This window comes from Microchirus variegatus (assembly GCF_963457635.1).
Source record: "Microchirus variegatus genome assembly, chromosome: 8".
Lineage (NCBI taxonomy): Eukaryota > Metazoa > Chordata > Actinopteri > Pleuronectiformes > Soleidae > Microchirus > Microchirus variegatus.
This window is the reverse complement of record NC_139809.1, coordinates 12089964-12116236: the sequence shown is the minus strand read 5'-3', so window position 1 is coordinate 12116236 and position 26273 is coordinate 12089964. Positions and strand designations below refer to the sequence as shown.

Genomic DNA, 26273 nt, shown 5'->3' with positions numbered 1-26273 from the left:
CAAGAACCCTTGAAAACCCCTTTCTTTGGGGAAAGGGTTTTTCAGAAGCAAATGGTTCCAGGTAGAACCTCAGCCCTTGTAGAAGGAGCCTTTTGGAACCTTTATTTCTAAGAGTGTACTACATCATACAAATATATTATAATAGACAACCCATAGAATATGTTATATATAGAGTGTGTTTTACATCAGGAGGACTTTAGCATTGTGTGTATCTCCTGTGTTTTATCGCTCTATCTCGGTTTCATGCAGTGCCAGCCTCCATGACTCTTCACTGTGACATTTTCTGAATTCTTCCGCGTATGAAATCCTCCCTTCCACCACCACTTGGTCTCTCTCTCTCTCTCTCTCTCTCTCTCTCTCTCTCTTTCTCTCACACACACACACACTCTATCTCTGTGTCCCCCATCTGCCCTTCCCACTTTTGCAGCATGTTATGTCTAACTTTAAAAATGGCGTTAACATCAAGTGTAAGGTAGATGAAATGCTGCATTCGTATAATAAAGGAAACACTGCAAATACTGTATGTTTTATAGGTCATGTAAATAATTCTGGAGTCACTTAAGGTTGATATTATACTGTAAGAAAACAAGTGATGATACAGGAGTTCACTGATACTTTCAACATAGTATAGTATCGTATAGTATCTACAGCTTATTTCACTGCCAGATGCTTTTATCCAAATTTACTTTGGATCTGGGGAAGATAAGGACACATTTGGTTTGGCTGGGTCTTCATGAGGAAACAAAAACGCTCCTGACTCATTGTGTTGCCACAGAGTTACAGTGTTCGCTTGGACAAGAATTGCACTGTAAGCAAATAATATTTCACTATCAGCGAGATGATTTTCACCCTGCGCAGAAATACACTCAAAACCTGGTGCTTCCTGAAAGGGTGGAAGGCGCCGCACGAGTGAGCACGGTATCAAAGTCTGCACAGTGTAGCAGAAACTGAATCAGCAGTTCTTAACAGACCAAGTTATTACTCTCATAAATAGAGTCTTAGAACTGTTTTTTATTATTATTTCACCTTTTCATTGAAGGGGTATCCTCAGAGCCTCTTTGACACGCTCTTATCAAGACTGTGTAGATGAAAGTTTGAGGTGTGACCACCTCAGACCATCCCTGAAGCCAACCTGAATGTAACAATATATAGAATGACCACCAGGGGGCGACTGTTGGCTTCTAGAAGAACTCTGAAAGAAAAAATGAGCCTCACTTTATTTGTAAAGTCAGTGCACATTTTTCTGATGAGTTCATGGTTTCAGATGTTCTTCAGTAGTACACGATGTCAGATTTGTAAATTAAGTTCCTGTTTTACAGGGAAAAAAGGATGATAAAGCTTGGAATATCTTCCAATATTTGCTTTTGCTTGCTTGAGGTGACATCGAGACTGGTTGCCACTTTAGTCACACAATATGTATGAGTTTGTTTCAGGGCCATTACTTAAAAGAAATGAGCCATGATGTCCGAAAGCTCTATTCTGACCTCAACAATAGCTTATTTGTCACTGCGCTATTTTTCCAGCCAGGTTAAAGCTGTGAATAGTGAATCACCCTGGTAACGGCTGCTGTACACACAGTGTTTCTATTCTCCATGATGACAAGTGTGTATTCTCCAGATTAGTGACACATCCTTGTGTGTGTGGTCGCTGTTATTGAGAGAGTAATGAAAAAGAAACAAAGGCGAACGTTGCTTTGGGTCACAAAGGTGTCGGTCAGAGTGTTGACTGAAGAAGAGCAGCTGCCCTCCTGCTCCTCGCAGATAAACATGGAGGTGTAACTCTCCTGGTGCAACCTGTCCCACGGGTCCAGGATTCAGGATTTTCTGTGACCAAAATTTAAACAGGTTAAGTATCAGTTGTTGGTCAATCATTAACAAGCAATAGATAATAGAACAACAATACGTGGAAAAGTTTTTCTGTTACATTATATTAAGTAGAAGGACCATGGCTCAGGAGCATCTCAAGTTCATTCCTCTTCTTCCAGACTGTGCTGTTTGTTATAGGTGATTGTAGATTGTAGGTGATGATAGCAGATGTGGGAAAGTCAACACTGTGAAGTTTGGAGCTTTGCAGTATGTTACACTTTTCAAGTCTAATTTCAGTGAGATCAATGCCTCCATGCCAAAGCCCGCAGTGAAAATCCTGTGAAGATGTGAAGTTTGCTTCAGTTGTGCGTGTTGAAAGGCTTTGAACATGAATTAAATATCCATTTGATGCTGTATTTTAGAGAGTGAATCAGTGAGTAAAACCTGGTGAAAAGGGCTTGGCCGGACTTGGCCGAAACTAAAACAAGGAAGCTCTACCTGGTAACCCTTAAAAAACTGGATTTGGTATCGCTGCACCATATGTCCGTATGGGATATTGCAGAGAATTGGCGGCACTGTTGTGTCTGCCATTAGTTTGGTAAAAATTATCCATTAACCCTTTAAGGTACGCACCAAGAAAAAAGCAAAAGCATTTTTTATTATTTTATTATTTTTATATTATTTACTTATGATAACAATAACGTGAAATTAGACCTTACAGTATTTCAGATACAGGCCTCTACCAAACGGTTGAGACGTCTGTTCATAATAAACCTGGTCTGCATAATTCATAAAGTACAACATTCAGAATAAGTCACATTAAGTGTTAGTAAGTTCAGCTTGCATTTTTCAATGAGATCTAGTGACTTAAAGTGTGGTCGACCAAATGGTTGAGTAGCACCTTAAAGGGTTAAGGACTTCCTTTATGTTGCATTTTTTCTAGATTATTTTCTAATCTCAATAACCACTCACATTGCTTAACACACGTGTTCTTACACACACATTATTCCCACAGCACTTCCATATATAGCACTTTTCAAGGACACATCTACGGGTGGACAAATACAGCAAAGTAAAACTAATTCCTAAATAGTATCCAGAAGTACTGAATTGCAAGCCATAGTTTTTTAATATTTGTATCTTTGTGTGTTGTAAGTTCTGCTGTTAAAAGCAGTTCCTTTCTCTGTGTGTGTGTGTGGGGGGGGAGAAAACCCCCCATTGATACTGTTGAGGGAGGATGTTGGGTGAAGAACTATGTTCACAGACAATAATATTCAAGGGAGGGCAGGAAAAACTGGTGATGTCAGCAGGGAAGAAGAGAGGACCGCCTTGCTTTTTCCTTTTCCTCCACCACCCTCCCTCCCTCCCACTGTTTCTTATCAGTGTGGTGGAGAGCGAGTGAGGGGATCAGTGGGAGAGTGGACGGCGCCTTATCAACAGTGACAGTGGAAATGGGGAAGAGAGAACAGGCCGGGGGAACCGATCAGGTTAGAGAGAGAGAGGAAGTGGAGTGAACTGAAGGAGACGCCTCAGGCGGCACCGTTATTCCCGCTGTCGTCGGATGAAGAAGAGCAGCAGCGAGGAACGAGAGAAGGGGAAGTGAGAGATAGCGCAAAAAGTAAGGGACCGAGCGACTGTTTCTGGACTTCTGGGTGGAACCGTCACTGGGAATTTGACATCTGCCACCAGTGCTGCCATGTACAGTGGATATGGAGGTATGAAGCAGTGAGAATAGCTCATCTCTAATCATTAACTCTGTGTTTGTCAGGATGAACATACCGCTACTGGTTAACAGGTTTGTAACTTATTAGGAGTGGAACGCACTGCCAGAGATCACTGCAGATACCAGCAAACAAACTCTATAGATTGTTTAGTTTGTTCGTTGTTGATGATTCAGTGGATGTCTCTGTCCTGAACGTATAAAACGGTACACAAATGTGTTCCTCCAACTAATAAAGAGATTAGCTGGGTCACTCCACCTTTAAAGAACCACCGTGCATCTGCCATCCTTTTTTGTGCCTGTGAGTTTGTACCTGTCACTTAGATTAGAAGAGCTTTAAGAGGAGATTTCTTCAATTGCAGTGATAGGAAAACACCTTTCAAAGCACTTTTGAGAAGACAATGTGTCCCCAGCAGTTCCTTGTTTGGTCAGTGATGTAGAAACATAAGACTATGACGTGAATCAGGGCATGGGTACTTCTCCTTAGATTGGTGTTGAAACAAATCCCCATTATGTGAATTCTATTCTCTGCAGTGATTTGAATGCAGAACAGCATGGTGTCTTTGTATCGTAGATTGTAGATCCATTACACTATGCAATCACTGTTTAACATAATAATGGCAAGTTTAAGCCAAAGTTTTCCTGTTCCAGCTTTAAATAATATGAGAATCTATTCTTTACGGCTTACTATTTAAACCTTTGTAACTTCTCATCATTGGTAAACAAAAGTCTACCGATCGTGTCTTTGTAGAAATGATATTTCATTCATATTTAGTTGTAGTTTTCATCGGATGACCTCATAGACCTCGGAAGACGTTTAACCTCTGTATTATTATCTGGAGAACTGGGTCCAGACAGCAGGAGAATTTCCGGATGATCCAAAACGAGGAGGTGGCACCACTCATTCACCCTTGGTGTGGATTTTCCATAGTTCCTCCTGCTTTGGTTTCACATGAACTCACTCGGAGATTATACCAGGGAGCTAGCTTGAAACTCTCCATAGAAAGTCTTAAGGAACTTCTACAGATGCAAGTGAAAGTGTGGCAGCTAACCTAGCTAACCTGGCAACAGTAAAGGCTGGACAAGATCCCTGAAGCCATGTTTCCATTGAGTGGAATGGTTTGGTATAGTAAGGTGCATGTTTGTTTATGTTTCCATTAGGAATTGTACCAAAATAACCAGCCCCGACAGTACCATTTACTCTGGTATCCCATGGGAACGGTAACAAAAAAATGGAACGCGAGAGTGGCAGTAGACCGGCGACAGAAAAACATCACTCCCGTGTCTTCTGTTCTTGTACAAAGTGGGATGTCTTATCAAGACGAACGGTCCTCCATCATGTTCTATTGTGTTGTGTTAAATGTTGTCCTTCAAAATGCAAGCCTGACCCAGGGCTCTACCATTCCAAATCGTACCTTACTGTACCAAACCAAACTGTACCGTGATGGAAACACCAGACTTCATTTGGTGTCAGCTCAGTCTGTGAAGGCCAGGTTTTCCGCCCCTGATTTGTGACCTACAGTAACTCAGAGGGCAGGAGATAATGTTGTGGAAATGCTGTACATATTAGGATACCATCATTATTCAGCAGATCCTTGTGAAAGTTTGATCTTCTAGATTGAACTCATCTCAATCTTGGGTGGTACAATCTGGATTATGATGCAGCAGCTGTTTGTAAGTGTGTCTACCTTTGTAGTCTCTAGTAGATAATTTGATACATAATCGCTGTGGTTATGAATACAAACGGGAAGAAGCTGCACACAACTTCCAGTTTCAAGTGAGATATTACGTTTCTTTGCCAGTCTGCAGCTACAGTTTTATGAATAAATATGAATATTTGGATATTTTTTAACAGTATATTTATTAATATTGGTTCAGGACATTGTAAGGGGTTGTATTTTGCGTTTCCATTGGGGATAGTAGTCCTGGTCCCTGGTAGTTTTTTTATACCTGCTCTGGTTCTAAGGTTGCCAAGCCAATACTAAAATGTGACGTCAACAGACTGCTGGCCACCGATTGGTCAGAGAGTGGCATCACTGGAAGAGTCATGAGCGCGACATGCGACACAAAACAAATCAGACATTTGTCGACGAGGTGCAGACGTTTCTGATGTCCTCCATTGTTTGTGTTTTTATCGTGTATAAAACAACAAAAATGACGTGCCTGATACTAGGGATGGGACTTTTTTGTCGACAAATTGATCGACAATCGACACGTGCGCACCTCGACAAAAAAATTACGAGTAAAAAAAGTCGAAGTGTCACAAACACGTAAAGTTCACGACCACGGAAGTTGAGGAAGCTGTGCACGAGAAGATGATCCTGCTGTCCAGGCAGCTTCCCTGAGCTCTCATGATGCGCGCATCACCGGCTCGTTCTCTCGAGTGGCTGTGCGCGTCCAAGCGTGTGTGTGTGTGCGCGCAGTGCGAACGAGGTTGCGCTTAAGTTTAGGACGGGAGTGGGGGACATAACACAAGCGCTACACAAATGAAGAGGGCATCTCATCCAGTCAGGATCACTGTACTTCACTCTGGACACCTAACGAGCGCAGGTTCAAAAACCTGAGCCGTCTGGCGAGTGGCGACACGCGCGTTCCAGCGGAGAGTCAGCTTTATTTCCTTCTTTTTTTTTGCCCCTCATTTTTATTATCGCTGTTCTGATGGTCAATGGACATTACAGCCATGTTTTTGAGCCTTAAATGAAGTAGTACACTGTAGAATAGTTTACACCCGTCGACAAAAAATTCGACATGTGGAACTCGACAATCGACTCTAAAAATTTGTGAAATTCCCATCCCTACCTGATACCCAAACCGAGTAGAGTCGAGCTGGAACTGTAAACTGTAAACATGCTTAAAAGTATTTGTGTGCTGTAAAGAACAGTTAGATGCATTTACATTTTGCTCACACCCTAACTCGGCACAAAGGTCAGCTGGTGTGTTTGACTTGGTGTGTTCCCCGTTGGGACATTTTAGTGACATACCTATGTGTAGTGTAGGGGTAATTCTTTACCTTCAAGTCGAAGTATCTGGCAAAGTCTCATCTCTCCTTTAGACTTTATACCAGTGAATTGTAGTCTTATAATCATACTCTACATATCAAAAACATTGTGCTCACTGTTGCTTTCATCTTCATATTACATTTTCGGTATTCTTTTCCTGGAAATGAGCAAGCATGGCTGCCCAGTGTGTGTGTGTGTGTGTGTGTGTGTGTGTGTGTGTTGGGTTCTTCCAGTGAGTCAGTGTAGCCACTAACTCTGCAAGTCTCTTCCTGACCCTGCCCTCCTCGCAGGATGTCGCTCCCTCTGGGGTTTCCTTCTCCTGAATGGTTTGGAAGTTTTGAGGGCGGCTGGACTGTATGTACAGTATGTGGGTGTGTGTGTGTATGAAATAGTAGCGTTATGAGGGGAGGAAACTATTAACATGACATGGAGTTATCGCAGGCCACATTTTACCAGGAGAAAACTGTCAGGGCTCGTGTAATTAGTTTCTGCTACACTTTTTATCTTGTTTGTTTGAAATCCCATCACGTGTGACGTCACTGCTCCGCCTCCACACTACATGAACTCTGCCAGACAACGAGTAGAGGCTGAATCTAGGAGGGAGTGCTGGGAAAACTGCTTCTTTGACATTGAATACAACATGTCTGATCTACCAGTGAGCAAATGATGGGGCCCACGGTTGGTGTAGTGGTTAGCACTTTCACCTTTGCAGCAAGAAGACCCAGGTTCCTGGGTTCGGAACAAGGTCCTTTTTGCAAGGAGTTTGCATGTTCTCCCTGTGTGTGCGTGGGTTTTCTCCAGGTTCTTCCGCTTCCTCCCACAGTCCAAAAACATGCAGATTTTGGGGATTAGGTTAAATGGTCACTCTAAATTGACCGTAGGTGTGAGAGTGTGAGTGAATGGTTGTTTGTCTCTATGTGTGGCCCTGCGATGGACTGGCGAACTGTCCAGGGTGTACCCCGCCTATCGCCCAATGTCTGCTGAGATAGGCACAGCACCCCCCGCGACTCTCCGGTGGAAGATAAAGCGGTAGATGATGGATGATGGATGGATGGTGGATGGATGGATGGATGGAAAACAAATGATGGACGATAGCTTTAATGCAAAACACAGCTGCAGCGTATTTGCATGTGCCGTCTCTAGGCAGGAAATGTAAAGTTATCAACACATAGTGATTTCTGTTGAAGTGGAACATATTCTACAGTACATGCAATATTTCAGTTGTGTTTACCCTCAGAGAAAGACACTATATCACACAAAATATGAGCTGAGAAATTAACATAAAGAAAAAAGAACTCCCATTTGAATTGCAAAGCAGAAGGATGTTTGGATAATGTTTGGACTTGTTTGGTTCAAGCTGGTTGTCGATTGTTAAGTTTCATTTACAGGTTATAACGGCCTGTATGTACTCCGTAAGAACAAAGAAGTGCATTATTTCCTTGCTGCCCTCCCCTGTTTGTGAGTTTTTGCCACTTGTTCTTGCCACATCATCTGGGCAGAACTTTTTTCTTGTGTGGCATCCGACAACTATTGTCTCTATTGACAATTGGATTGGCCAGAAATGTGAAGTGGGCGTGGTTACATGCGGAAATGTTTTCATTCTCAATGAGGACTTCCCTGGAGTTCTGCACTTGAGTTTCTCATGAATTAAGAAATGTCCTGGACCAGAACTAACTAACTTTGTTCTTGCCACCTCGAGAAAGAAGAACACATTTCTCTGTTCTTGCGGAGTTTGTACAGGCCTTAGGAATACTCTGTCCTGAACTCAATAACATGATTATGGATGGACCCACTTGAGTCATACATGACATAATGATCTGATTTGTTCCAATTCTTTAGTGTTCTATTTTGTATCGAAAAGTTGTGTTTCTATTAGGGAATATTACCGAAATCACCAGCCCTAACTGTTCCGTTTTTGCGCCTGGTGTTTCTTGAACGCCAGCGGTCTATTCTCGTCCAACGCTTTGACATCTTGTCGAGACAAACCGAACAGGATGTTGTCTGTTGTGTTGTCGTGACGCGTTTGATGTCGTCACTTGTTGTCGTCAAAGTCTTGTGATGACTTGTGATGCTAGGATAGAGCCCAGACGAGGTGCAGAGGTGTCTTATCACTCAATTTGACTTTATGCTGAAAGGTTTTTCATGGGATTATAGGAAAGTAACACCAAAATATATCCTGCCTCTTTTACATTTTAATATAAAATATTTGGCTTACCCTTTGGCCATTCTAGACTCTGGAGTGTTTTTCCTCTTCTCCAGTGTGTGTGTGCCCGTGTGCATGGAATGTACATTCCTTACATGACAGAGATACACAGGCCCAGTTTTCCCAGGGGTGCACACATGCACATGCACATAAATACCCAGCGAGAGTGACTCCGATGAGGAGAGCGCTGCTAGTGGCCATAACAAATAAGCTGCTGACACACCGTTTGCTATTCTGAGGGTCGTAGCCGTGTTGAGTTGAGAAATTTCGTCCTATTGGAGGTGCGTGGATATTGCTGTAGTGATAATTAAACCTTTCAGTCAAGATTTTAAATCCCTTGTAATGGAATCAAAACTGAAAAATGAACCCTCTATAAATAAATAAACTTTGTAGAAATAAACCAAAAGTCTCGGTAGAAACGGTATATCAGCATGACCTTAGTCAAAGGCCAAAAATGTAGACCGTAACGTTGCTGTAAGTCCAGGTTGTGTAAAGTGAACTCTGTGCCATATGAGACTGTGCAGCGTTTAGCATGCTGATGTTTGAGTTGATAAACGTAGTTCATGGCATTTCCTGTCTTTGTTGGCACCGCTTTTCAGAATAGTTAGGTCTCTTATCTGCTGCATGGAGTCAAATGTATGGTTAGGAAAACATTGGTCATCTTCAGATCTGCAGTCGGCAGGATTTTTACGAGAACTTGCTGATTGCTCCGAGTCTCATCCACATTCTGGGAAATACTCATCAGGATTATCTGTCCTGAGCCCCACGGACTGACACACCTCTTTCTCTCTGAGAATGCTTCACTTATGGGGTGCCGTTTGTAGAGCAGCTCATGCTGAAAATAACGTGAATAGTGTGAATTTGCATATTAGCTATATATTTAGTTTCACCCAAAATATTTATATTTATATGTAGATTTAGATTTAACATTTAGATTTAATATTTAGCATTTTGATTTTAACATTTAGATTTAGCATTTAACATTTACATTTAACATTTAGATTTAACATTTAGTAATTAGATTTAGCATTTAAATTTAACATTTAGAATTTAGATTTAGCATTTAGCAATTAGATTTAACATTAAGATTTAGCATTTAACATTTAGATGTATCATTTAGCATTTAGAATTAAATTTAGCATTTAATACATTTCTAATTTCACAAATATGGTTATGAATGTGCTAAAAAGTGACTTTCAAATATTAGCTTGAAGCTAAATGCGACAAAACATTTTGTAGCAGTTATTTTCAGCATGAGCCACTTTACAAACGGCACCCCATGTTCACTCACTGGGCCTGTGGATCGCCATACGCTGACAGGCCACTTTATTATGTATGGAGAGACAATTTAAGAAGCAGCAGGAGTGACACCTGGTGTGGTCTTCTGCTGCTGTTGTCCTTCTCCTTCATGGTGGGATGTCCTGTGCTTTCAGATTATGGTCTTCTTGGTCGTAAGAAGTGGTGATTTGAGTTACTGTTGTCTCTCGTCTCAAGGAGAACGAATATGTGCCTGTAAATTGGATCAACTGGCCTCAGCATCTTTAGGTCACCCTGCTTGTTAGTGAGTGAGCATTTTTCCAGAATGGTCTGGGAGAGGGAGGCCAGAGGGAATCAAACAATAGGTGTGGTGTCACACAGTGGCTCAGCACAGGCTCAGTGTGTGTGACACAGAGCCACAGTCACGCTGTTTATATCACAACATCAATAGCAGAGGAGATGGTGTGAATGGACCGGAGTCTGTTGTTGTTATTACACGGCACCGCATAACTATTCGGATCAGGTAGGCACACTTTTGGTTGAGTTTATCTATTTGGACTTCTGGATTAATTATTTGAAGAGGAGCTGAGGAGTTATAAAACTTTATGTGGAGCGATTAGCTAATTAAAGATTATTGATGAAGCTCGGGAAGACGGGGTGTGGGAGAATTGTGCGTAGAAGAAGAAAACAGGAAAATCTTCACGACATCGACATCGTGTTTTCATTGTTATTGTTCTTGAAGTCTGCTTATCTGATCATTGTTTGAAGGGGTGTATAATAAAAAAAAGTGATTAGGATGAGAGGTCATGGGCGTAAACTACAGAGCCAACACTTTTGATGACTGCCAGCTGCAGAGGTTTGTTGTGCTCGGCGTGAGAACACTGCAGCAGGCCGCCTAACGCAGTTAGACATTTACCGTAGTCTTTAATTATTTAATTATTGACGTGTGCTAGGTTTGTCTGATATACAGCACACTTGCTCTTAGTGGAATGAGAACGTTGCTGCAGTATTTGTACGAGATTTAGAGCATCGTTCACAAACAGGAAGACAGAAATGTCCTCTTTTAAATACTGACAATCGTCTGTGGCTCACCTGGCAAATCCAGCATTACATCTTTCGTCCACTAGGTGCATTATTACAGGACTAATCACGGGTACATGGACTGAATGGATATTCTTGAACATGTTTAGATCACGGAACAAACCCAAGTACCTTCTGTTACAGTCATTTTAGACCTTTTAAACCAGGGATGTCAAAAGTACGCCCTGCAGGCCAGAAGTGACCCACCAGAGTCAGAGTGACATGTCGTGCAAACATATTGGACCGCTCGAGTTATCACTCGAGAGTGAACAACTTTGCCTTAATCACAGAGCTGATGAAACTGCCGTGTCAACACCCCACGATGATTAGCGAGGACATTAAATCGGAAAAAGAGCCTGAATGTGTTGTGAGCCAACACAAGCAAACTTTTCCACCTGCTCTGTTTGTCCAGCCGACGCCTCTGGCAGGCCGAGCTCTTTTTCTCTGCAATGTTTTCTTCCTCTATCTCAAGCTCCTCTGCCTGTGTGTGTGACTGCTTCAACTGGGTTAAGTCAACAAATCTGCTCTCACACAACACACACATTTCTAGAATTCTATATGTGACCCAAGGACCAAGTCTTGACTTTTAAAGGACTCTTAAAAGGTGTGTTAGAAAGTAAAGACACTCATACTATATATACTATAATGATTTTCAAAGGTGGCTGTAAGAAGATTCCGAGCAATGTTTTCATTGTATCTGATTACTTCCACTATAATAAATAATGCTAAGTACTCTTTCCATCCCCCCGTGATGTAGTTGAACTCCACGCCAGAACAGAATTGACCTTTTTTTTTTGCTTTCGGACGATCTCCCTTTGTTAAATTTCCTGTCAGGAGAGCCAGTTGCATCTGCACTTCCTGTAGAATTGTGACATTTCCTGTCCTGTGGGAGGGCGCGGGTTTGGCTTTTCAGCTTTTCAGCTGCAGAAGAAACAGGATGCAGGACATCGGATAGGTCATAGTAGGAAAAAACTCTGCTGTGGCCGACAGAAATCGGGCCCACAATAACACAACGTCGCTGTTTTACGTTAAAGGGCAAAAATCAACGTAGACGTCGCAAATGTGGTCTTGCAAGTCATAGAGCTACAACTTTACTTTAACTGTGTCTGGAATATTATGTCTGATCACCAACATTACTTTACTACTTTAGCTGTTTTTCTGTTTCGGTTCCTTTTAGTGTTTATGAAATTTTTAAATAGTGGCAGATAAAAGCCGGAATAGGCCCGGGTTTGTTGTATTGTGTTGTATTTGTATCACGTGTAGAGCTGCAACTAACGATTCTTTTCGTAATCGATTAATCTGTCGATTATTTTCTCGATTAATCAATGAATCGTTTGGTTCAGAAAATGTCAGAAAATGTTGATCAGTGTTTGTCTAACCTGGAAATGATGATGTTCTTGTTTTGTCCACAAACCAAAATGATTCAGTTTTAATGATTTCTTTGTTATGTGGAGCAAAGAAACTAAGAAAATATTCACATTTAAGAAGCTAAAACAATCACAAATCTTGTTTTAATCATGAAAAAAATCTTCAAATCGATTATCAAAATAGTTGACGATTCATTCATGTTTGTAAATAGGTGTCTGTTTCGTCAGATGAGTGCGAGATGAAGGACAGCTGAAACATGAAATGAATGAGTTTAACAATAAAAGACGACTTAAATCATAGTCGGAGTGAGCAGGCTGTAGCACTGACTGTCTGTCGTTTTCCCTCTGCTCTGTACAGGGAGTCCGTCCCGCTCTCTCTCCACCATGTCGCTGTCTGTTCGCCCCGTCAGGCGCCTCACCTCCAGATCCATCACTAGGAGCCAGAGTTTCACTGGAGTCAACACCTACGACAAGCCTTACAGGTACATGTACTCACACACTGGGAGGAAGTATACACGTGTGAGGGTTCTTCGTGGTGTACTGACACGGCTGGTGTTGCAGGAACCTCGCAGTGTTCAGCACGCCGGGCGTCAGCAGGAAGCCCAGCAGAGTCAGCAGGATGTTCAGCATGTCCATGAAGTCCAACCCACCACCAAAAGTCCCTCAGCCAGAGAGGCTGGACCAGGTCTTTGAGGCGCTGAAGAAAGGCCTTCAGTAAGTGTGTGAGGCTAATATGTCTGCACAGAGGGATTTTCCTGTTGTTTTACTCTTTAGAAAGAGAAACTGTGATGATATGATTGAAGTGATTCCACGTTTGTATCAAGTTTTGACAAACAAGAAAGTAATTTACATAAAAAGGAAGTTTTGGTTCTGATGGGAAGAGCTAGTAGCTAACTCAGAGAGGGAATTTTATGGGACCTCATGATGGGATGTGAGTGCAATTTAAAGGGCTACAATTCGATAAATTGATACAGGATCTTTAATTTGTCCTTGGAAAACATAGTGTATTTAATGATCCACAGTTAAATAATTAGATTACTTAACACAGAGAAACAGCTGATTACTGCCACAACCACACGTCTCTCTCATTTAGTTGTTCTCAGGATGTGTATGAATGTATGAAACAGAGCAGTAAATATTGTTTGACTTTTTGAATGATTTTCCAACAAAATCAGCTGGAGGAGGCAAGGAAAAAAACAGATTAGTTTCATTGCACATTCTCTGTTGAACTACCTCAGGCAAATATTTAGTTCTTAATATTTTCCTATAAATGTCTAAATATCCTTGTTTCCTCAAGAAATAATATGTTCCAGTAGTATTGACAAACAAGATCGCAAGCCGTTCTGAGTATTTATCTGTTGGTGGTGAGTCCCTGTTGTTGGACAGCAGTAGTAATAGAGTAACCACTAATGGTGGTGTGTGTGTTCTCAGGTCATATCTCCAGGTCCATCAGATAGACCTGGACAGCCTCACCAGACAAATGAAAGAATCAAAGAGGAACTCCAGACTGGTACGTCCTGACATATCTCTGTCACTGCCTTGTTTTTAAAGTGAACACAAGCACTCTCCCTGTAATCCCTGCTTGCGTTGCTTTAACTTATAAGTCAGTGGTGTATTGGCTTTGGAATAATGACGCTGTCTCTGTTTTGGATGGTTTGTTATGAAACACCATAGCTTGATTTATAGCACAAAGGAAGTGTGTTTGACAATGGGCAAGCTAAAAGGATAGCAGCTTCCCCTGTAGCTACAGTGTTTGTATTGTTGGTATTGCTGTAACACAGAGAGGGATGCTAAAAACCTTATGACCAAACCTTACTCCTGGTGAGGGATCCACAGGCACATCCAGAGCCAGAAAAGCCATAATTAAATGTGTATTATTTCTAACTGAACTTGCTTACTAGTCACAAGATTTGTGACTTTGTATTTAACATAAAATGTAATACAACCAATGGTGTGGACACTTGGTGAACTCATTGCTTTCTTCCACTTCAGGGTTTCCTGTATGAAGTGGACAAGGTGAGTTATTGTCAACTGTTTTTTGGCCATAAATAGACTTTAAAACACTTTAAATAACTACATTGTTCTCAACTAAATGTTAGCATTTAGGTGGATGTAGGGAACTGGGTACTTTGAAACGGGCACAGAACGTGTTGTGTTTGTGACCTATTCACAGATATAGACTTTGAAACTTTTCATTATAAGATATATGAAAGTTTCATTATAAGATAACACAGGTGCCTAAAAGACCCTCTGACACCCTGCTCAAGCACACAGTGTAGCCCTGGCCTTACCCGAGGCTTTAGATCGCTTATAATGTTTGTCTTATTTTAGAAATAAGTCCGCTCATTCAGTAAATGTTTACCTGTGGTCTAGTAGTTCATTATAATGTTAAATCCCCCCTCATCACTAACTGTAGTAAGACAATAACAGAGTCATGGTCCTCACTCCTCTCTTCTCCAACAGTCAGGGATGGACAAAATATTCGTGAGATACAATAATCAATATTATGCCAGCTGCAAATATAGATATTTAAAATATATTCTCATCAGATTTGTATGTATTGTGAGTTATCTTGTGATTCCCACCACTATCGAACACCACATATTTACAGTCTTCGTCTATAATTCTTCACCATGTTCTTGTACTTCCTGCACAGATGTTTCACATTAAAAGCCCTCCTGAAAATCATATCATCACAATTTCAATCAAAAATAATCACAATCGGATGTTTCTTCAAAATCTGGGGAGTTTGAATAAAGCTGACTTTGTGCTTCACTTAAACAGCAAGTCAAGATGACGGAGCGATATATAAGACGACTGGAGTTTCATTTGAGCAAGGTAAGAAGACTGTGGTCAACGGACGCCTCAGTAATGTATTAAACTGTAAGTGGTCGTCACATAAGCGCAGAATACATGCAGATTATTACTATTCTGACAGATTGAGGAGCTCTACGAAGCCTACTGCCTGCAGAGGAGACTCAGGGACGGCGCCGACAAGATGGTGAAGGCGTACACGGCCTCGCCGGGCAGTAAGGAGGCCAGGGAGAGTTTAACCGAAGCCAACAAGGGATACAAAGAATACACAGAGGTAAGCCTGAGATAACTGGGATTATACTGTATATATTATAGGAAAAAACCAGCTGTATAGTTCATCTATGTTAAAAAGAAATGACTAAATGAAAGATTGTCCTCATGTAGAACATGTGTGTGTTGGAGAGTGAGATGGAGAACCAGCTGGGGGAGTTTCACATAAAGATGAAAGGTAGGAATAGCCCTTAATTTTGAAGCTCAGTCTTCAACTCTTTCCTCCTTATTTTCACCCTTTTCTTATTTGTTTTGCTTGTGGTGCTTTTAAAAAAAAATATATTGCAGGGTAGCATGTTTAATTCTTATTAAAGTTGTTTTTTTGTCATGTTGTGATATAATATGAGGGTCTTTAAGGAGCTGTAGGTCACATATGTCTATGTCTGTGTTTCAGGTCTGGCTGGGTTTGCCAGATTGTGTGCTGGTGACCAATATGAGGTTAGTCCACCTTCGCTCTATCTGAGGACAGATGTACAGACTTTTGTGTGTGTAGGCTAAACAGCAGCAGTTTTACGTTGGATGAACCCATCCTACAGATTATGGTGTAATCTGCGTTCCATTACCACCTTTTAACTGTATAATGAGGCTGGTGTTAAGTGACATTAAGAGCGTGGATACAACTGAGCCAATGGAGTTGGAGTTCAATTCAATTTTTTGGATTGCAAATATTATGTGTTTTTTTGATCTGTAAAATTGAAATTGCACATAAAAACCCACTTTAGGAGTCTATTATGTGTCTGTAAAGAAACATGGAAACATATGTGTGTCAGGACATGGTAAAAACTAACTTGTGCGTGTGTTGTCAGATCTTTATGAGGTACGGTCGGCAGCGGTGGAAGCTCCGAGGCAGAATAGAGCTCAATGGGAAACAGGTGTGGGACAGTGAGGACGCAGTGTTTCTGCCCCTTATCAACGACTTCCTGTCCGTGAAGGTAGGTGTTTAGTTTTTTAATTAACTTTCAGTTAAAATAATGTGAATATGGCGAAATTCGTGTCATAGTGACAACTGTTCATCTTTGTTTATCTTAGTTCTCTTACTGTGAACAAAATGGTGGCATGACGTAGTGAGGACTATAATCAAGATCCATTGTGTATCATTTAGGAGACATGGAAGCCCTCCACATCACTTGCATGCATATATTAGAGCTACACATTATTATGTTTGACATATTCTGATTGATATATGATTCATAATTGGTACAGCTTATCATTTTCATGAAAAAAAATCATAAAGATTTGGCATTTTTCTGTTGTCCATAAACAAACAAAACTGATTTTTGGGCCGGGGCAATGCAGATAATAATAAGCAGAGAGAGTGGCACAAGAGATGGGCGAGCGGATGAGTCCTTTATTTGTTGCTATCTGCAGTCTCGCCACTAGATGTCACTAATTCCTACACACTGGACCTTTAAACTGATGTATTCCATCAGAATGAAACACAATGTTACTGTAATCAAACTTTACTTCTGTTTGTCTCCCAGGTGACAGAGTTGAAGAGCTTAGCCAATCACGTAGTTGTCGGAAGTGTCTCCTGTGAGACGAAGGACCTGTTTGCTGCGCTGCCTCAGTCGGTTGCCGTGGACATCAATGACCTTGGGACAATCAAACTAAGCCTGGAAGTAACGTGGAAGTAAGTTAAGACGACTGAATTAGCTGAAGTGTTATTGATTAACAGAACATTGCTTAAAAAAAAGTGTTCATTCTTCTCCTCCTCAGTCCTTTTGATAAAGATGACCAGGGTTCAGTGTCGAGCACCGTCAACAAAGCCCCGAGTGTCAACAAGAGATTCTCGACGATCTTTAACCAGAGTCCACCTGACACACCGTCCTTACGTGAACAAGCCTTCTACGTGAGTGCTTACATGTCCTTCTTCTTTCATAAAGGAAGGATACTGGAAAACATGCTGACTGCGGGTATTTTTTATGCTGATGTAGACGATTTAAATTTTCCTTTGGGTTGCAACTGTTTTTCTTTTGTTTTTTATCTGTGTGTGGATTCTTTTCTGAAATAATTGGTTATTTGTACAGGAAAGAGGTCAGAAAATGTCCGCTTTGTGCAGTTCCCTGTCATAAACAAGCAGAAAATAGAACATATTTGCATTTAAAGCGGTAGTTCCGCTGTATTTATTTTTTTGTTTTTTAGTTTTTAAGCACATGCATGTGCTGGGAAGCCTGTGCAAGCGTTCAGCTCCCTATCAAACATGCCACATTAAAGCCATTGGCTAGTTTACGTCTGTTGTTCCTAAGAATATGCTGTGACGCTCAATCACTGAATCCCCTGTCCCCTGTAGGACATACAGCTTAATACATTTAGGTTGTTTGTATGTTGTAAGTGTTGAGCCCATAAACGTTCCAACTGGCTCTATTGCCCTTTATTCCACCCGCTGCTACCCCTGATGTGCAGTCTCTCCCTCGGAATGTGACCAGGCGGCAGCACTGGCCGCTGCTGGACCTCTTCAGGGACACGCTTAGCCAGGGTTGCTCGTCTAGTGACAGGTTACCGACAGGACAGGTCACCGCAGTAAGTCACGGTAGAGTGGAGTCACCCACTCCTGTGTAGACTGGAGTCAGTGAAGATGGTGTAGATTAGAACATCAGGAACCTAGCATTATAGTCTCTAAAGTTCAAACACTGAAGTTAGTAGATGAATAAATAACAGAAAGTTGGACACCTCAACTTAATTCCTTCACCTATAGATTCTCCTGCATTAGGCACCAAACTGTGTTTCACTATAATCCTATAGTCTTCTTACTGCTTACCGTCATCAGTCCAGAGCTTTGAAATCGCACTCTTCTGTCGTAGAACATGCTCCGGCGCCGCGAAGAGTCCGAGAACGGCACGGCGTGGTCAAATTCCTCAGAGTCGTCCGATGACTCCTCAAGTCCTCAGCTGTCTGCGGGAGGCCCACGTAACTCTACACCTCATAAGGTAACGCACAACAACAACAACAACGGGCCATTTTGACTGTAGAACATAGTAGAGCTTCTGTCCCACTGATTCAGTGGCTCCACATCTCTTCTGCATCTCCAGGGAGTGGTGGTGACGCCAGAGATTCAGCCAGCTGTAACAGGTAGTTGTGCCCCACAGCCTGACATCTCTTTCTGTCTCAACGACTCCTCCTCCTCCTCCCAAACTCCAACCAAATCTAGCCGTGAAGTTAGCTCCATCAGTGAGGTCCCCATCACAGCACAACCCCTCGCAGAGAGCAGCAGGTAAATCTTCAGTGTAATTCTTCGAGGATAGATATTTCTAGCTAGTTAGCTACTAGATAGATAGATATATAGATATTTCTAGCTATTAGTTAGATAGATATTTCTAGCTAGTTAGCGACTAGATGGATAGATGGATATTTCTAGCTAGTTAGCTACTAGATAGATAGATATTTCTAGCTAGTTAGCGACTAGATGGATAGATGGATATTTCTAGCTAGTTAGCTACTAGATAGATAGATAGATAGATAGATAGATAGATAGATAGATAGATAGATAGATAGATAGATAGATAGATAGATAGATAGATAGATATTTCTAGCTAGTTAGCTACTAGATAGACAGATATTTCTAGCTAGTTAGCTACTAGATAGATAGGTATTTCTAGCTAGTTAGCTACTAGATAGATAGATAAATAGACATTTCTAGCTACTAGATAGATAGATATTTTTTAGCTACTAGATGGCTAGATAGATATTTCTAGCTAGTTAGCTACTAGATGGATAGATAGATATTTCTAGCTAGTTAGCTACGAGATGGATAGATAGCTATTTCTAGCTAGTTAGCTGATATATAGATAGATAGATAGATAGATAGATAGATAGATAGATAGATAGATAGATAGATAGATAGATAGATAGATAGATAGATAGATAGATAGATAGATATTTCTAACTAGTTAGCTACTAGATAGATAGATATTTTTTAGCAACATACACTTACAACATAAAAAATGTACTGTATGTTCTCTCTTGGTAACTACTTTAATGAACCATTTGCAGGGAAAAGGATGAGAGGACGAAATCTGTCCATGAGGAAGAAGATGCAGAAAAACACTCTCCCAGTGTGACAGTGGACGGGGCGGTGAACAACGGACTCGCCTCACGCAGCTTCTCGCGCTCTCTGAGCCACATCAGTGAAAGCAGCGCTGATGGCGTCTTGTTGACGGACAGGTCAGCCGGCGAATCGGAAGAGGTGATCTCCATCGATGACATTGAAGTGCAACTGCCGAGCAAATCTCCTGAACCGCTCTGCTCGGCTGCTGCAGACATTGCCGCGTCAGTAAGCCCAAACATAACGTCCGATAAAGTCACAGATTCAGTCACGTTGCCACAAGAAACACCAAGCCCGGTGCTCACTTCCTCCTCCCCCACGACTGAAGGAATGAACTCTAACCAGACACTACCAGAGGACGAGGATGGGACATATGTAGCGCGGCTGGTGTCGGTAGAAGATGAGATTCCAGGTGCAGGATCAGATTGTCTGTCCAGAGACCGTGATGTTCTAGTGGACTGTGGGCTGGAAGACGCTCTGGGAGCTGTTGTCTCCTCTTTGGATGATTACAGAGGACAATTCCCTGAGTTACAACACCTGGAACAAGAGCTGAAGCTGCTGCAGGCCACGCTTAAGGTGAGGAAGGAGTACAAATGACTTCCAGAAATATAGGGTATAACCTAAAACTACACTCAGGTGAAGGAATATTTCTACTTTCCACGTCTGTTGTTTGCAAAATGCTGCTCCAGAATCTGCCACATTTAAGCCAAGATGAATAAGTTGGGATACTTAACACATTTTTTTTAATGTTTTTTTTTTATATTATAGCACTGGCCTTTAAAAGCTGTGACAGTTTGCAAGAAACTGTAATAAATACTTATCGTGCCACACCTCATTCTTAATTTTTCAAAGTTATTATTCATGTGTTCTAAATATCAACAATTACTATTTATATGAAATCTTATCTTTTTTGCTTTGTCCTAACTGTGACAATGTGCAGCGTGGGTGTGCTGTTATGGAGCTGTGTGTGTGTGTGTTATCAGTGTTTGATATTAAGGTAGAGCCAGGACTGACTGGGTGTTTTCGCCACAGTGTGTACTGTTATGGACATAAAGGCTCTGACTGGAGCCACGTTTCCTGAAGGTTGCCTTTCTGAATGGTGAATGTTATGTCACAATGGCTTAGATGATGAGTGCCGTGGTTGTAAATGAACAAAAAGAAACAAAAATTCAGTATTAGATGAGACTGTGCTCTGTTCTGTATACATTTAAAGGCACAAACATGACTGCTGACTAATGGTGTGTATGTTTATATGTAGGGTGGTAGGCACAGCCGTTCGCCGAGCGTGGTCAGCCTCACTGTAGAAACGGCTCTGGGCAGCTTTGACTTCCTCAACACGCCCGATTGGGAGGAGGACGACGAGGAGAAGGGTGACAAGAAGCACAGAAACGTCAGGTCAGTGTTGAGAAATCGACTATTAATGAACGTCAAACACTAAAAAAAACCAACCCCTTTCTTGTAAGAATGTATTCTACTGATGCCAGCTTTTATTACGTCCACGAGATAAGAGTCTACTGTATCAAATACATAACCTTTCTGTTATTGCACAAGTCTATTGTGCATGGTGAAGAATCACAATCAGGATATTGCTGCCATCTAGTGGAGCACTATTATATCATCACTGTAGCACAAATCAAATGTCCTGCTGTCTATTTGTAGTGGTACAGTGGCCACATGTAAAACATTTTTTTGAAATAAAACAGCATGAATGAGAACACTGTTAGAATTATGAGAGAAACAATGACTTTAATCTCTGAACTCTGACTTGCTGTTTTTTTTTTCTTTCTTTCAATTTTTTTTTTTTACATGTGGCCCTAATACTCTTACATACTGTAGTGAGTGTATACTGAAAAAAACCTGACCACCATGATGTAAGAAATACTTTTTCCTATTCAGTACACGCTGCTTGTTTGTTGTTCATTCAAGAAGCTGAAAATCAAAAAGAACTTTAAAGCACTTCACTTAATCCTATTCATCGATTGTAATTGTTGTTTATTACTTGAATAATTGACTAAGTTAATTAATTATTGCAGCCCTACGTTAATATACACATTGGTACTCAACACAAACTACAGCAGTGGTTGATGGGAACTTCACAATTGTGCTCGACAATGTACACGTGTGACCTGATGATAGCAGTAGAGGAAAGGTTCCAGTTTAATATTTGGGGGAGAAAAAAATATATCAATCCATCCAGAAGTAGGTGAGATATTTTACTCAAAATAATAAATACTAAATTCATAGTGGCACTGAGAATTTTATTTATTTTCATTTTTAAGTGAGTGTTGCGTAAACCAACTGACTGATAAACAAATACTGCCTACTCAATAGCTACTACAATAGCTGGAAACAATATGAATAGTGGTACGATTTTATGATTATTATGTTTTTTATGATTATTATTATTATTTTAAACCGATTACCTCTACGAAATGCATTCAATGCTGTTTTTTTTAGTGTTGCCTTTTTGCTTGAAACTTAATAAGAGGATGGGTAACGGGCCACAGAGGAACCCATGAAGTGCTTGAGCAGATCTGATTTTGCATTATTTTATTAAGAAATAATGCAGATATCATTATGGAAACAAATCAGGCAGGTGTAAGGTGCTGATATTCACCAAGAGGTTACATCAGGATCTGGATAAAGTTTGACTATGTGTTGTCTGTTTCCTACTGTCTGTTAATCTTTATGCATTTGCTGTGAGCTTTATTTTTTTCCACTGAGTGAGGAACTGACGAATCAAACAGAGCTGAACTGACAACACCCCCCCCCCCTCCTCCTCTTTTTCCTCCTCCATGCACAGGTCTCTGCAGGACAGAGGCTGGGACTGCCCCTCCTCTCCCACGTCCCCCCTCACCACAGGCTGTGCCACTTTAGACTGCTCCCTGGTGGTCCATCTGAAGTACTGCAGCGCTCAGTTGTTGGTAAGTGATAGATAGATAGATAGATAGATAGATAGATAGATAGATAGATAGATAGATAGATAGATAGATAGATAGATAGATAGATAGATCTAGTTGGCTACTAGATAGATGGATAGATATGTCTAGCTACTTAGCTACTAGATAAATAGATATTTATAGATAGATAGTCAGATTGCACTGCATCATTTACATGTACTGTTGTTTGAAAGATGTTCTCTGTGGCTCTGTGTGTGTGTGTGTGTGTGTGTGTGTGTGTGTGTGTGTGTGTGTGTGTGTGTGTGTGTGTGTGTGTGTGTGTGTGTGTGTGTGTGTGTGTGTGTGTGTGTGTGTGTGTGTGTGTGTGTGTGTGTGTGTGTGTGTGTGTGTGTGTGTGTGTGTGTGTGTGTGTGTGTGTGTGTGTGTGTGTAGCGGCTGGGCATGTTTGGGCCGCTGAGGTGTGGTGAAATGTACGCCTTAGACCGACTGCTGAGAGAGGCGCGGGTACATGAAATCATCCGACGCATCTCCAAAGACAACCCGAAACGCCTCAGACAGCCCTGTGAAGGTAAGAATCAGTGTTTCTGTTTATTTATTTCCACCATTACTTGCTCCCTGTGTGCTTATGAAATGATTTGCTGTGAAAAAGTCTTAAAAAGGTATTGAAATTAACTTCAGGATTCCTGCATATACCCTGATTTAGAATTATGCTTTTCCTTTCATATCTGTACTCAGTCTTTCCTTCTTTCCATCACAGCTGTTCCTCAACTGAGCCAGTGTCAGGGCGCTGCGTCACTATGGCAACAGTGTGTGGGTCAAGGCAGTGTCTACAGTGTCTCCGCAGACAACTTCCTGTTGACGCTGTCTACAGTTTACTCCAAGGTGTTACCAGAGAAGGCCAGCGTCATGGCCGACACAGGTACAACAAGTTTGTGTGTGTGTGTGTGTGTGTGTGTGTGTGTGTGTGTGTGTGTGTGTGTGTGTGTGTGTGTGTGTGTGTGTGTGTGTGTGTGTGTGTGTGTGTGTGTGTGTGTGTGTGTGTGTGTGTGTGTGTGTGTGTGTGTGTGTGTGTGTGTGTGTGTGTGTGTGTGTGTGTGTGTGTGTGTTCAAGCGTGAGCATGGGTGTGAATGCCACGTTTACACATGTGCATGTTTGTTTCAGTGTTCTTGTGTCTGGTCGAGCGAGTGCTGGATCAGAGGTTACCACGGCGAGACGGCAGCAACAGAGACGCAGTGATGGTGACGCTGTTCCAGCTGTGGAGTTACCTGGAGGCTAATGGCATCGGCGACATAGAGACGCACATCTCTGAGCTGGCAGAAGAGGGTACATCACACACTCACACACACCACACAAACACACGCATATATAATCAGAGAATTCACCTAATCAGAGAACACCTCCCTCCCTACAGTGTGGTTGGTGCAGAGGCTGGCGTCGTGTGACCAGGACGTGATTGTCCACACTCTGCGGCGTCCTGCCGAATGCAGCCTGAAGAGAGACGGACTTCACGCTGTGGCCAAGTTACTGAAAGACCCGCGAGGCAAAGTGTCTGCCTCGGCCAGCTCTGTACTGAGAAGCATGGCTGCCCAGCCCAAGCAGCGAGAGCAGGTGAGACAACAACACACACACACACATTATTTCTATGTCAACTATATGTCAAATCTCAAAGTATAAAGGATGGGTAACATGCAGAGGACAAATCTACTCATGGGGATTAATCAAGTTAGCTTAAACTTACGGGAGGAGAGGAAGGGACAGTAAGAACAGTGTGGTCGTGTGCCAGCAGGTGCACAAGGAAAAATTGATTTTATAAGGCTCGTCCACAGCGAATCATCTGCCTCCAACTTGCCATATCACTCCCTTTAACTAAAGGCTACCTAATAAAAACTAAAAACTAGTGTTCTCTCTCCCACAGGGAGCTTCTAGTCTTCTAAGAACATTGTCCTCATGGACTGGATTGTGAACTTCATAGACTTCATAGAAGTTTGCATAGAGAGTGATTAGGATGTTTCATGCTTTAACTGTTGAAATTATTGGAGGACGTGGCTGAAACCTGAGGGCAGCTTTGCACAGTTATTCACAGGAGAGTTAAAGGGACATCACATGTGTGGACATTAAACACTGTTAATTTCCTCTTCCTCAGGCTTTGGTCAACTGTCTGGAGTTGCTGGAAGACGCCAATGTGGACACCAGAGTGTGTGGATGCAAGGCTTTAGCTTCTCTCAAGGTAAATCCAACACTAAATCCAAATGTGTTCCATTTTCATAACATGTATCCAATGTACGGGACATAAGTGGTTCAGAAAATCTAAAGAACTGTCCTCAAGGCTGTTGTCAGTGTTGTCCAGTGTAACTTGTGGCTACACAACACAGATGACCATTATGTTGTGGAATCCGGACGCCTGACTGGATAATGTATTGTCTATGTTTTTAAGATTTTAACTCGAAGATTTCACTGACAGCAGCTTCAAGTCTTGTGTTTAACACCGTGTCTTTAACATCATCGATCACCGTGTTCTGTCTGTTGTCGTTGCAGGCTAAAGAAAGCATCGAGCAGCTCGTGTATCTTTGTCAGACGGACAAGGACGAAGTCAGAGACGCCGCCAAACAAACGCTGCTAGTGCTCGGTAATAACAAACATCATATTTGCTAAAAAATTACGATGAAAACACGTGTATATGTTAGTGAGAGACTGCCTATACTACAAAGAAACCTAAAAAAAAGCAAAGAAGTCTAAGAGAGGGTTCGATGAAATTCCATAATGAATGATATTTCTAGTGATCCTGTATACTGAGATTTTAAATGTAAGGGTTCAGATTTAAATATGGAGCTAATGTTCTTGCTCATGTAATTATTGTGAATATTATGACTAAAATATTGATTCTTTGCTTTTTCTGGCATTCCCATTCATTGTGTTTATTCCATTTACCTACGTCGTGGCTTAAGACGACGATTAAGGCTTTTTTTGCCTTTCTGACTTTGTCCAACACAGACCTCTCAATCAGTCAGTCATTCATTTATGTTCTTTATTCACTTTTTGTTTCATTTTCATTTCATTCGTCACATGCAACAGGAGAGGAGGGGAAGATGGCTCACAGACATGTGGAGTTATCTCTGGACAGCATACCCAGACTCTTCTCACCAGGGAGCATGGCCAGCACAGCGTTCTAAAACACACACACACACACACACACACACACACTTCATGTCGTGTCATGCTGTATTTTCTACCCCTCGACTAACACTACAACAGTCACACATGTTATATACACTGTCAAAGACGGGACGATAGATCCCTCTACTTATCACTGGTCAGACGTTGAAGTTATTAAGCTACAAAATCACCATTTTGTTTTTTTTTTATCAGCCTGTGACGACTACTTTGAGAGAAATCATTTGGAACTGCTGCAGAGAGGGAATCGTGAATGCTGGATAAAGGGAGGAAAAAGGAGGATAAAATGTAAATGTGGGACACGTGTCTGCAATGACTGAAGTCAGATTACTGGACAAAATGACGCTTATATAGGTAGATAGATATATATTACTTGTTTGGAATATGTAAGACAAAGAAAGCTTTGATTCTCAGATCATTTCTGTTTTTACAGCCTACAAATGCCAAAATGTGTATAAAAGATTTTTTTTTTTTGTGATTCCTCGTATCAAAAACTGAGCATGTGACTCCATGAAACCGCGTCATGGAAAGGTTTCTGTCGTAGATTTACTGTCAGATTACAGAGCTGTTTAACACTGACGGCAACTTTGAAATCCTTTAGTTGTATGACCTGTTCTGAATCCTGCTGTCAGCTGTGTCCTGCT

At 41.5% G+C, this 26273-nt stretch overlaps 1 protein-coding gene across 1 annotated transcript; it reads left to right on the top strand.

The window, feature by feature from the left end:
- Positions 1-3357: 3357 nt before the first annotated feature.
- On the top strand, positions 3358-25628 carry ripor1 (RHO family interacting cell polarization regulator 1; the record flags this gene model as incomplete). Its single annotated transcript, XM_083893767.1, has 25 exons — positions 3358-3520; positions 12790-12913; positions 12993-13145; positions 13863-13941; positions 14424-14447; positions 15216-15269; positions 15370-15519; positions 15630-15693; positions 15910-15953; positions 16322-16447; positions 16997-17145; positions 17232-17364; positions 17919-18035; positions 18317-18442; positions 18545-18726; positions 19506-20133; positions 20816-20952; positions 22361-22481; positions 22890-23025; positions 23215-23376; positions 23620-23781; positions 23870-24066; positions 24602-24685; positions 24994-25084; positions 25531-25628. Exons 1-25 carry the CDS (start codon positions 3502-3504, stop codon positions 25626-25628), a joined length of 3360 nt encoding a protein of 1119 aa, XP_083749893.1. The 5' UTR covers positions 3358-3501.
- Between the last annotated feature and the right edge of the window lie 645 nt (positions 25629-26273).